General features: G+C 39.6%; 2 protein-coding genes across 2 annotated transcripts in view; one reads left to right on the top strand and one right to left on the bottom strand.

Annotated features, from left to right (window-relative positions):
* Positions 1-3,340, bottom strand: part of tspan33a (tetraspanin 33a) — a 5,478-nt gene extending 2,138 nt beyond the window's left edge. The window contains exons 1-4 of the mRNA XM_087175402.1: positions 3,019-3,340; positions 1,062-1,119; positions 662-789; positions 219-311 (exon numbers count right to left, since the gene is read on the bottom strand). Coding sequence (XP_087031528.1) covers positions 219-311; positions 662-789; positions 1,062-1,119; positions 3,019-3,120 — 381 coding nt within the window. The 5' untranslated portion in view covers positions 3,121-3,340. The remainder of the gene's footprint in view (positions 1-218; positions 312-661; positions 790-1,061; positions 1,120-3,018) is intronic.
* A 982-nt stretch (positions 3,341-4,322) lies between these two features.
* Positions 4,323-8,215, top strand: LOC111658798 (uncharacterized). Its single transcript, XM_023411460.2, has 8 exons — positions 4,323-4,428; positions 4,638-4,840; positions 5,455-5,565; positions 5,750-5,845; positions 6,039-6,149; positions 6,369-6,489; positions 6,669-6,878; positions 6,960-8,215. The coding sequence occupies exons 1-8, from the start codon at positions 4,410-4,412 to the stop codon at positions 7,988-7,990; spliced, it is 1,902 nt and encodes a 633-aa protein (XP_023267228.1). The 5' UTR covers positions 4,323-4,409; the 3' UTR covers positions 7,991-8,215.
* The last annotated feature ends 4,961 nt before the right edge of the window (positions 8,216-13,176 follow it).

The raw sequence follows: 13,176 nt of genomic DNA, 5'->3' as shown, positions 1-13,176 counted from the left end.
ACCCCAAGAAAGAGTCTAACAACAAATTGATTTAACTTTTTCAAGGAACATTAATATCATTTTGAATCTTCACCTTCTCACAGATGACTAGTATTGATGTAGATTCTAGTAATATGTTATATAATGCATTAGACTTTTGTTTGATTTAGTTAAAATCCACCAACAACAAAGAAATGACTTTGTGTTTATGACCACTTTTGAACATTTTGATCTTTTTATTTATTCTGTTTCCTTACCGTATCAGAGAAGATAAAGCCCAGGATACCAGCAGTGAGCTGGAGCAGGAAGATCACTGTCAGAGAAATACAGAACTGGGAGGGAAAGAGAGAGACGATCAGAACACTGTTTTGTGTTCTGTCTTTAAAGGACTGATTCAGCGGGATCCTGTGTCTCCATGTAAACTCAGCTGTTAAGACTGAACTGACAGTTTGACAGTGTTTTAGGGTTTTTATTTCTAACTTGTAATAAGTACATTCCTTTATACGACACAGTAAAACACAGAGAGCTACAAAGGTCATGTTGGCTTTGTGAGTTCAGATTTGACCCATGACCCCCACTGTATGTCATACAGCATGTGTTTCTCCACTATAATAGGACTACAAACCAAAATATAGACAGCGCATTTATGTCTAGTGGTTGAAAAACTCCCCGACTGGCTTACTGTCTGCAGGAGGCAGATGTTTTCTCGCAGGGAGCCCACACAGCCACAGAAGGTGAGGACGAACATGAGGACCCCCACGACCAGCAGCATCACAGCGGGGTCCACTGCCAGACAGGCCAGTGCTGCCTCTGAAGTAAAGAGGAAAATAGGATGAAGTGAACATAGAAAGTCTGTCTTTCCATTAAAAGACAGGATTCAAACTTTCAGACGGTAGCATGAAAACATTTATGGAATTGTTTTCAAGCATCTTTCTATTTATCTAATTTTACAAACACATTTCATTTCCTTTAAGAGATCTTGAACAACACAGATTTGGAGCCTCTTTTCCCACTGTGTTGTTTGGTTACTCCCACATTAAACATGAAGAAGGACTGCATTCTCTATCCATAGATGATTTTACCTGCATGTTTCATCATGCGAGCATACACACCGATCAACACCATCACCAGGGAGATTATCTGTAGAAGAGTAGATCACATATAAAAGTGATTATCCCAAGCTTTCTTTACATTTAGTGCATTTCAAAACTGGGGCACAGAAACACAGACCTCCAGTGGGTGAATAACCATCTCTATGTTAATGCTTGCCAAGGGAGTGGCACCATTCAGCAGAAAACTTAATCATGATACGAGGAGAGATATACAGGATTTGACTCATCGACAAGATTGTACTGAGGCCCACAGCATTCTTTGATTGTTCCATCCGCTCTGTTTCCATTTGACTAAATCGGCGTGGCAGCAATCTGTACCCTTCCTTAAAAAATAAAGACCCTTTCACTCAGCGCTCCCAGGCTCAATAGAATAATAGGGAGCCCTCAGAAATACTCTTCCCACCCTGAATGAAATGGATCCAGTTACACAGACACTGCGCCTTCTCGGTGGCTGCCTGTTTTTGCAAAGGTTTAGTTTCACAGTGAGTTAAGTGGACAAACACCTGAAGCAGGCAGGTTGAAAAAAATACATGTTTGAAAATGTGTAAGGAAATGTTAACAATGACACCTAAAATTAAAATTGTGAAATCACATGTTGCTTTGGTGATGTAACCGATTTACTGTACTGATTCTGTTACGCACCATTATAACAGACTGCTTATTTTAGGTTATAAGAACAACTGAACCTTCCAAGGAAATTTCCTAAGATTTACAGACAATCGCAAGAGAAGAAGCACAAACTTGAGTACAGAGCTCATTGTAGCCAGAGGCAACAGAAATGATAACAGCACATTCCACATTGAGGAGCTTCAAGTTTTTACACAGCCCTATGCTTTGTACAAGGCATCAAGTCAGGTTCACCGCTTGAACAGGGCTCACACACTCATACTGGATTGTTTCAAACACAGAGAATGGATCAAGAAAAGCTACAGACTTTAAGATTTGGTTGATTTGTTATCTAGTTCTAATTTCCTATGCCATTTGTATTGCTCAATCAGAAATAAGAAAGTCTCCTTACTCTGAACTAAACTTCATCAGGTTTAAGCTGCAACAACAGATCAGCTCTGAAAATACTGTTAAGAAATCTCCTTGTGTTACAGTCGCCAAGCACCTGACACTGAAAGTCACTGACATGAACTTTGCTTTGTTTACAGCTCACTGCCGAGCTTTGCTGCTCATTTCAGCTGAATTCTTTACTTTTAAAGTCTAAAGCTGTACAATTATTAACATCTGACCTGCTGCGCTCATTTGAAACTTAAAAATAAAACAGTGCAACATTTCCCTCAGTCAACAAACTGACCCACCTCTCACACAAATCTTCATGACACAATCAGCATATGAATCAATGAAAGGTTTGTGCTCCTTGGCAACTGTCAGTTATGTGGTACAATACAGTGTGGTACCTGAAACAAACCACAGTAGTTTTGTTTGTGTGTGTGTGTGTGTATGCATTGGTATTGAGATAACAACACTTTGTTTGAGAAAAACAGGTTTTGAGCTCTGAAAAAGGAACCACGATCTGAGGATACATTCCTGATTTGCAAAGAAGAAATAACACTTAGTCACTGTCCAATCACCAAGCAGCAAACACCTGGTGTGTGTGTGTGTGTGTGTGTGTGTGTGTGTGTGTGTGTGTGTGTGTGTGTGTGTGTGTGTGTGGACATCTTTCACCCTTCTGTGAAACACCAAAGTTAAACAACAACTAAAAGTCAAACAAAGCAGCATGTGCCAGCAAACAAAATCTAGATCTTTCACTTTGAGAATAAACAGGAAACAACATGTTGAAACAACTGAAATCATAAGAAAAAGCATTTAAACTCCTTATTAGTTGTTAAAATATACTTTTGTGTGAGTAGCAGAGACTATCTCTAAATAAACCACCATTTGATCTTATCATTCATTATTAAAATAGCATAATAGCACTCACCCAGAATAGAAAATTAAATATGAAGAGCAGATATTTCACAATTGGGCTGACAAAGGAGAAATCCTCATCAGACCCAGGTGTTCCCCTGCGTCTCCCTCCCATGGCGACAAGTATCCAGGCGTCTAAACCCAAGTTTGCGCATAAAATGAGCTATCTGTAAGAAAAGACGTGTTTCCAAAAGTTACACCAAAGACCGTTCAGCATAATGAGGAAAAGGAGCTGCTGGTGTTTCTGTAGTTTTCCTGAGTCGACACCTACAGCCCCACAGTGACTAGTTACAAGCTGCCGCCAGCGCCGTCTGCCTGCCACTGACTGGGCGTGTGAGAACTGGGTGTGTTAGCACTGAGATCATATGAAACAACCATGAATACTTGCATGTGTTTTGCATGTCATATTTTGTTGGTACTTTTGTTATCATGTATTATTACAGTTTCAGTGTAGTGGTCGCTCTGAATGTGAAACTTCAACCTCAAGCTGGTGGATGTACTTAACACTTACATTTATTAAAAGTGTTATTTTGAGTCTCTAAGTACACACAGCTTTTGTTCATGCAATAGGCTATAATGAGCAAGTGGGACTAATGAGGAAAAGTTTATTATCATCAATCAGTTATATCCGAATGTATAAATGCTTTTAATAAATATTAAAAGATAAAATACATTAATGTCATGAGTCAAATCTTTCTATTTAACTCTAAGACGACAATCCTTTTGCTTACACAGGCCCTTTTGCAGCAACAGCAGCAGCAGCAGCATCACCCTCATTTTGACATGTCATAGATAATACATAAATAATCCATAAAATGCCCGTACAGTCCTCCTGATTTCACTAATTTTCATAAAGTGTGTATTTTCAATTCAGAGAAGAAATTTAGTGTCTAATCTAATACTACTCTGATTTGCTGATTGTCAGTCTATTGCATGCGGCATTTATAGTTAAAAATTACTAATATCCCTGTACCAATTTTTTTTCAGTTCTTCTGTGACTGTTGATAGTGGGGTGGTTAACAGGGTGGTTTATCAGAAAACCTGGGAGGGGATGTTCTTGAGAAGTCCTGGGTTACAGATAAACGGGACGATTGGCGCCATCTGCTGACAGAAAGTGCTATTTTGCCAATTTTGTATACAGGATCATCTGTGTATGTGACACACGGATAATTTGCAACTCATCTCCTATCCGCTCTATATGATATTTTGCTTACCTCCATCACAAGGACATGTTTTGCTTTTAGAGTTCAACGTGCCGACTTTTATTTTGAAGGAAAAAGCACACGCAGGACAGTTTTCATAACATCCGTTTTACCCGGAAGTTATAAATGTGTTTTCCAGTTCTGTAAAATGAATGCTAAAGTAGTATTTTGTTAATTGTTTAGACGTTTTTAAACCACGAGAATGGCATGGAAAAGCAACGGTTTGTCTGTTTTATTATCTAGCTGTTTGCTAGCATCAGTATTCATTTATTGCAGCGTATAAAACAGTTATTAAATTAACGTAAGATAATCCCCTGTTTTGGGAACTGGAGATGTGGACAGATCGCATGTTAATGGTTGTTTGATCCTCTGTAGAAGAACAAACTGTATCTATTCATTGCAAAACACTTGTCTCCAATGCCGTTTGCAGGTTCCCCTCTTCCCCCAGCCTCCTTACATCTCCTGGTTCCTCCAGTGAGACTTATGTCTGCTTTCATATGGCAAATAGTGCAGCAGCACAGTGTGATGCAGTATGACAAGCTGGTGGACTTCATCAGTTTGGTGACAGAAATCGTCCCTGAGCTCCTGAGTCCACTTCAGAGAGCTCAGCTCATCCTGGGCCTGAGAGCGAGGGTGAGGAATGACTGTGAGCTGTGAATATATATGTATATATATGTGTGTGTGTATCTATATATAAACACAAGCTATATATAGGCTGTATGTAGACTCTTAAGTTTCCAGTCTGGTTGAATAAGGTAGTTCTGAGTAGACTAGAGACACAGCCATTGAAAACCAACATTTCTATAGTTAACAAAAACTATCAACTATGGACTTTAAATTGCCACTTTTAAGCCAAAATGGATGAGAAGTCCTTAAAGAGCTTGTAAATAAAATGGAAATTCAAGCATTTACATCTCCATGTCAGCTTCATTTGTTGAGGAAGATCTTGTGATACCATCCAAAGCTGGAGAACAGCGATTCAGCTGACGTTTTTTTTTGTTTGTCAGTTCCTGCATCCAAGGCCATAAATGAAATTTCAATCTCAACATGTCTGTACATTTTATTTTTTGTGTCTAAAGCATATTGGGTTTAGTTCCATCGTATTGTTGTTTTTATCTTGTGTGTGTCTTGTTATTAGTTACTTGTATATTTTAACATATTGTTGCTCTTTCTCATAATGTATCTAATTTTCCTTGATGTGTCATGCTCTCTTGAGTTACCTGTCTCCCACCTTTGCCCATCTGCAGCTGGTTCTGGAGCTGTGTCGTGGTGATGGCGTCGCCAACTTGCAGACCATCCAGAGCCACCTGGATAAAATCCACGCCTGTAGTGTTGAACTGAGCTCCACCGACCAAATGGTGGGCTAGCAAAACATTGAAGACTCACATACATTTAGAAATCTGGTGCTTTCTGATACTGCTAGAAATATGGAGTTCACAGATATGGAGGGAAATAAATGATCAGTGTTAAGAAGACACATAAAATTAAAACCCAGAGTAACTGAAACCTTTCTCAACTTTTTTGTTGTCCTCTTCTTGACAGGCCAGTGGTGATCTTCTGAAGAGCTCATATACCAACTTTGCCAACCTGGTTCAGAACCTTTTGAATGTTCCTTTTGAAAAAGAGTTCTTCTTCCAAGTGAGTCTCTGAAAAATATATTTCATCAAGATCAAGGGAACGGACGGGATGCAGATTTATTTTATTATGACACATGACAAAGATTAAATGTTGAACAGCTTTTTAAGGAAATGTATGAGCTATTCTTTACAGTCTAAAGATTGACCAGCCCTTTACAACAGAGATAAATCCGAAGCTCTGGCTGTTTCTGTAGGAGGTTTTTCCTGCAAACTATGGCTCTGCCTTCGACCAAAGACTGCAGCAACTGGTGTCCGAGCTCCTGTCCAGGCTGGAGCAGCTGCTGCCCATACCAGACCTGCAACAGGTACTCAACAAGACACCTCACACTGTTACATTTTTAATCCTGAAAGATTCCTGTGAAATCAGAAGAAAATCATTTATTGGTCACATCTTAAACGAAGAAGATTTTGAGCCACAGCTTCTCAGTGTCACTTTTCTCCTTATCGTGCTACAGCTTTGAGCTTTGTCAGTACATGACTATTGTTTCACCTGCCGTGTCTGTGCTCTTCTCTCTGTGTCTCAGACAGCAGCGTGGCTCACTGACACAACATCTGTGTCAGAAGACTTTGGACAGCATCTGTCTGAACCCTTTGCCATGAAGACTCTGCTGCTTCATCACGGACAGCTGGGCACTCTCAGCTCAGGTGAGGTTAACAGAGATGGTGAAGACCTTTTTCAGGACAGAATTCTTGCCAACCAGACAAGAGGAGACACAGGACTACATTCTTTAATTCTTGTTTTCTTTCTTTCACAATAAATATACATTTGTTTCAGAGTTAGTGACTCAAATGTGTAAAATGTTGAATCCCTCCCTCTTTTACAGCTCCGTCAAGCAGTGAGGAAGATATCCTTCTGTCCACACTGGCCCTTCCCTCTCAAGCTGCAGTGGGGAGGTTCACTGAGGCTTACAGTGAGGAGGATGATGATTATGACAGTGAGCAAGAGACCCTGGCCATGGAGGGTTTAGAAGCAGAAGACTCAGGTCAAAGCTCAGACGTCACCACAGATGAATGGTCGCCAAAAAAGGAATCTGGTAATGACAAAAGCAGCAGAACTGACCCAAAGGCAGTCAGTGTTTTTGTACTAATGTACTGTGTTTTTATGCTGTTCCCAGGTCCTCTGTCACGTTTATTCATCTGCCCTCAGTGTTCATTTGCTCATCGCCAAAAGAGGAAGGTCCAAGAGCACATCCAGAGTGAGCACCACAAAACGGCTCCCATTCACAAAAAGCTATCTGTGAAAAAAGCCAGAGCAAAGATTCAGCAGAAAAGGAAAGACTTGAACACTGAAAAGAAGAAAGTAGAAGACAACTCGGAGAAAAAGAGGAAACACAAACAGAAAGACGTTGTTGAAAAAAAGCGGGAACGTAAACAAAAGAAAGACAACTTGGAAAACAAAGAACGACGGAGACGGAAAGAGCCCACGGGGGAAGACAAAAGGTTTCTGAGCATGCGACCGGCGAACAAAAACTTCACAGAGGAAGAGACTAAATGCCTGAAGTGTGAAAAGATTTTTGAACATCCAAATCAATTGAAGACCCACGTGAAGCTCCACGGCTTCCGGTACCGCTGCAACCAATGTGAGAAGGGATTCACCAGCCCATCGGGTTATTATCAGCACCAGAGACTCCACAAGAGAGGACGAATATTCATCTGCAGCCAGTGCAACAAGGGATTCCTCTGTAATTACTCGCTCAAGCAACATGAGCGCCTGCACCAAGGCCCCTCCAACCTTTGCACCATCTGTGGGAAAAGCTTCAGCAAGGCGGGCATTACAAGACACATGCAGATGCACAGAGGGGAGAAGAATTACCTTTGCACCACATGCGGCAAGTCGTTTTTGTCGTCAGGGGAGCTGCTGCTGCACACTCGCTCGCACACGGGCGAGACGCCGTACACCTGCACCCACTGCGGGAAGGGTTTCTCCAGCAAGAGCCACCTAAACGTCCACACGCGCTCTCACACAGGGGAGCGTCCGTACCTGTGCTCAGAGTGCCCGAAGCGTTTCCTCACGCTGAACTGCCTGAAGAGACACACACTCAGCCACAATGGGGTGAAACCATTTAAATGTCCCAACTGTGAGAGAGAATTCTCCCAGCAGGGGAATCTGAAAAGACATTTGGCAACTCATAAACCGGACACATAATGCGTAGCTTTAATTCAAACTTAATTTTAAAACTTGAATTTTTTTTTGAAAACCTGTATGAACTATAATAGTAAAGCTTTTGTTTATTGAATATTATATTCATCATTTGCAGTGATGGGATCTGCATTTCTTTGTTCATATGATCCTTGGAGATCTTCACCACTGAAAGTCGTGTTATTTCATGTTTCTGGGAAGAAACTTTAAAAGTAAAGATTTTAAAAATTATGGATGTTTGCTTTGATTTCTTCACTATATGCAATTCTCTAACCTGTGCTTTTAGTTTTGACTCTGCCCTTTAAGAGTCTTTAGGTCTAAGAATTAAAGTTGTAGTTGTAAACAAAACATACCTTCAAGCGTTGCTGAATATGAACGTTAGAAAAGCTGTGAGGGTGAAACACATTTATCTGAAGTCAAGGCAAGATTCATCGTAAAGTCTGAAAATCCAGCTCTGAACCTACAGTCTATGTTGGAATAACAACCCTGGGGGGCAAATAATGAGCAATGGTTCAAATTTGGCAGCTTCTTGCATTTAAACAACTGCTGTCCAGCAGCTGACTCTTAAATCCTAAATCCTTTTCAAACAAGCCACAGCTCCCGACTTCAGTGTTAAGGTACAACATTGTTAAAACATGGAGTCAACTAATGCTGATGGACCAATATTGAGCAAATCACTGTAGGTTGAACTAGAGTAAAACATTAAGTCTAACATCAGTCCTATTTGAATATCAGGTTTAAAACCAAATCATACAATGTGTATATAAGTGAAATTGTGGGTATTTCCATGGAGTCTTTTACAGTCCCTTTCTATAGAATAAATTAAACAGGCAAATATTTGGCTAAAGATGTAATACCAGGTTATAGTAACTTCTTATCAGACCTGGTTTCTCCATACAGTGAAGAACCGTTGCTACTCAGCCACCGCACATGCAAATGTAAAATGGAAGTTAAAAACAGAGCTGTAGGAAATGCAATTTATTTGCAATTTTTTAATAACATCATTCCTCAGATAAAAATGCAATGTTACAGGAATATACATCAGATATTAATTTAAAACTTGCTTTCAAGGGACCATACAGTCTAAATATACTTTTTCCTTTTTTATTTACTGGTAGCGTGCGTTATAAGCAAGACAGACTCTGTCACCAATGACAGACTGACAAGTTACAGATACAAACTGTACATTACTTATTTACAAATCAACTTTTTGTTTGGTTTTTCTTTTCACTTTTTATTGAAAATAGGAGTAGAAAAAGTGATTGAATTAATATTCTGATTTATTTCATTTGTATTCTTTCTTTCTAAAATCTAAAATGAAATGAACAAAAAAAAAAAATCAAGAACTCTCCTTTAGAAAAAAGAAAGAGAAGCAGAAGAAGAAGAAGAAGAAGAAGAAAAGGGTGTGTCAACTGTGAGACCATGCAGTCGTCACTAAGGAGACAAATGGTAACCGAGGAAACCAAATGATGTTGGGCCAGTGTCACTTAGCAACCTCAGAACCAATATGGATCCCTCAGAGTTGAGGGGGAGTGGCTTATGTTAAAGAACTCAGTTACAAAATGGCCACCTGCCTCCAAAGCTACCGCAAGCACAATGACACACTCTAGTTCATTTTTTTGACCATAAATAGTGCTGTTATTAAATACTACATTTAACAGTAGCGCCACTACTAATATTACCACAAATTGGTCTCTGTGTGAACAACCTCTTTCCAAAAAATAAACTTGAGGATTAATAACAGACTTCTCTCCGACAGAAAACAACAAAAACAAACAAACAACAGCTCAATCCTGTCAAAGGCCCTTTAACACTTTGCATGAGTAGTGAACTAGGTCTACGAACAAGATCATAAGACACTACTGACCAGTCGAGAACAGAGCCACACAGCCCTGGCATTTACCCAGTAAATAAAGAACAGAAAAGCCTTTGTTAAACACTACTGTATATGGAGCTGTGGATCCCCTGCCATTAAATCGTCAGGCTGGCGCAAGGCCGGGAACAACCCGCCTGGATAGAGAGTTTTAGTTAACACCTGCGTGCTGCTGAAGTCACGGAAGAAAACACTGATAATGTACATGACACTGTCGAAGCTCTCAGACGGGCCGACTCATTCGTTAAAGCTGCATTTGCACACACAGGCAGACAAGACCCATTTGTTTTTAACTCTTTGTGGTCTAATGTGGCTTTCTCAGCAACATGGAACAACCTGGAATCAGGTTTTGTAAAGATCAAAAGTGTCAGCAAAGAGCTAAATCCAGATCTGTCATGTCTGTGATAGTCAAACACTGAGATAACTGGCTAAAATGTCCAACATTTTCTTCCACTAAGGGCTGCTGAAAAGGAAAAGCCAGTAGCCTGAACCTAACTTTTCAAATACCGAATGTGGATTTTTCAGACACCAGTAAGAGCATCACTGCATCCTACATTCAAGGGGTGACACTTGAAATAATTATCATTCATGGTGCGATGTAAAGAAGCTCTTATCAGTAAAATTAGAGAGGCGAAGTAAATGCAGGGAGGCAGAGACATTCATGGTTCGACTGAGGACGAGAACGTCTGCATCATAAAGCTGCTGCCACGCCTCTAGAGCTGTGAGCTGAGGTCATATCCTGAAGAAAGTCACTGATTGAAACTCTAGCTGGTACAGAAAACTCAATCAGCAGGCTGTGGGTGCAGCATCCTTCTACCAAGAAGTGGAAACTGTGGTATTGTCCTATGTGCAAACTGGGACCTCCTTAATGATTTATAATTCAAACAAGAGTATGAATAACAACAAGAGAAGGATTGAGTGAAACACAAGGCTTTCAAGGCCCCTACAATACTAACATTGTAAACTAAATGTTCACATAGGGGTGCTGCTGTAGTTGCTGCTACACAATGGGTGAGTTATATCTAGCTACCCTTATATGTTATTTCTAAATCTAGTGGGCAAGCAAATCTCATCTACCTGGTTTGTTCACCAGGGGCTCACCAGGCCCAGGATAAGAAGGGAATAAATCACATTTTTGTTCCTCACCACCAATCTCTTGAACAAATCAAACTTCCCTAAGACTGATCGGTGAAGACTTCTAATGCGTCTATGAGAACTGCATGCATGAACATCTTATAAGAAAAAAATTCAAGCCATTTGAGTGTTACCATGAGCCAGTGCAGTACAATATGCAAAGGGTTGGCTAAGAAGTCAATACTGATCATAGTTTTAAGTGTTTGCCTCCAAAGTCCACACAATAACCCTTCATTTAATAAGATATTGGAGTCTATGAATTGAACGCATCGCGTCTTAATGTCAACAAAAACCAACCTGATACTTGATACTCTGATATGATCAAAACTGATCCATCAAGAGTCTAATATTCCAAAACTATCCGTAATGTGTCACTATGTTATTTAATAAAATGCACCAGTCACTTTAATCTGTTAGTTATTTAACTGTAATTCCATTGTATGTACTGTATTCTGTCACTCACTAAAATCCTGCTTTTGCATTGGCAACACTCGGACAAATCTTCACACAAAGGAAACTTACCAGTAACGATTTCTAAACGCAGTGGAAACATTCAGCTGATGGTGAAACCAATAAAACATTCGTCCTTTGGGTCTAATACTGAAAATGCCAACATGTGTGGAGTTAAAACAGTATGGCACCTCCAAACCTGATCTGAGCATTTTCACTGAAAGAACAAGAGTTCTTTTGATCCTCTGCAAAATCCAGCTCCAAACTATCATTTCATATCTTATAATTTAGATATAGTTTTTCTATATATAATATCTAAAATAGAAGATAGTTGCAATATAAACTTGTAATTAATAATATATCCCCTCTTTCACGTTCTGTTCAAATTTCCAAAGCTTTCATCAGCATCGACATCAAAATAACATCTGTACAACGGAAAAACAAGGAGGTGATCCTCTCTTGTTTCTCCTGCAAAGGGAATTCATTTTCATTAGATTTAATTAGATTAATTAGAATCCTATGACAACAGGCTATGCTGATTTTACCTAGAATAAAAGAAAAATACATCTATATTCAAAATAGTCCTCTTAAAATATTTTTTGTCAGGATCAAACAATGATCAACAAACACTTCAGTTTACAAGAAAATATAACGTACATCTGTTGCGACGATGGTAGATCCACACGAGGAGATCTGAGTGACCAAGACAGGACTCCTATCCCCCAGCCTCACTCTCTCTGAAATGGATAAGTAACACGTGTCTGTGTATAGCTTAGGAACTCTAATACTTTTTAATACTTTTCTACTTTGTCTTTTTTATACTGAACAGCTCAAATGTTGTACAGCAGCTCCATAATCAAAAAAATCTGACTTTTTATCCTGTTGTGATTCCTCACTGTCAAGACCACATCAAATAAGTTGGCTACTTCTTTACTTCCTGCTCTGAATTCATTTCTCTTTACGGATGCAGTTCAATTCCTCCAAATCCTTTCTTGGAAGAAAAACAAAAAGAAGCTACAAGGTTTTCATGGCTCAAAGCATAGAGAGAGAGAGAGGGAGAGAGGGAGAGAGGGGGGGGGAGAGAGAGAGAGAGAGAGAGAGAGAGAGAGAGACAGAGAGAGAGAGAGAGGGAGAGAGAGAGATCTAGTCCTTCATAGGTTGAATTTTTGGTTAGATGTCTTTAATAGCTTAAATAATGTATTTGAAAAAGTGTACAGTGTATATGTGTGTATTTCGCTGATGTAGGACTAGTTAAAGAGACACAGGTCTCTCAGTGCTACAGTAGGAAAATGTCCAGACTTTGACCTGCACTGACAGGTTGCTGGTAGGTTACATCTTTCAGCCCATTTCAGGAAACATTAAACAAACACGAGCAAACACGTTAGATTTCTGATCCCTCTGCTGCTTAAAATTTAAAAGTAGATATCAAACTTTCAAATTTATCTGGAGAAAACCATTGATTTTCTTGAGCTGAACAAAGAGCCTCATACTTCTGGAGTCATAGCACTGGTAAAAGATTTCCATTGGACTTTGTTAAAAATGAAAAAATGTAAAGTAGACTGCCACATAGTCTGGGAATCATTCAAGCCTTTTGTGAAACGTCCTAAAAGCCCATCAGGAACATGCCATCAGCTAAAACATACATAAATATAACTACATTATTCCCTGCTGGTTCCTTTTGGTCAAAAATACAGTTGATAAAGTGGAACTTTGTTCAGTAAATTCATACTGGTCA

Source organism: Seriola lalandi, unplaced genomic scaffold, assembly GCF_002814215.2.
Source record: "Seriola lalandi dorsalis isolate HSWRI2012SDOR001 ecotype SW California unplaced genomic scaffold, Sedor1 jcf7180002054467, whole genome shotgun sequence".
Lineage (NCBI taxonomy): Eukaryota > Metazoa > Chordata > Actinopteri > Carangiformes > Carangidae > Seriola > Seriola lalandi.
Note: the sequence above shows the minus strand (reverse complement) of the source record. Positions and strands in the feature narration are given on the sequence as shown.

What these genes read in the sequence shown, in the direction of transcription:
- LOC111658798 (XM_023411460.2), top strand. An exon ending in TGAGCTCCACCGACCAAATG is followed by an intron (nt 5,566 to 5,749) that starts GTGGGCTAGCAA and finishes TCTTCTTGACAG; the next exon opens with GCCAGTGGTGATCTTCTGAA. An exon ending in AAAAAGAGTTCTTCTTCCAA is followed by an intron (nt 5,846 to 6,038) that starts GTGAGTCTCTGA and finishes CTGTTTCTGTAG; the next exon opens with GAGGTTTTTCCTGCAAACTA.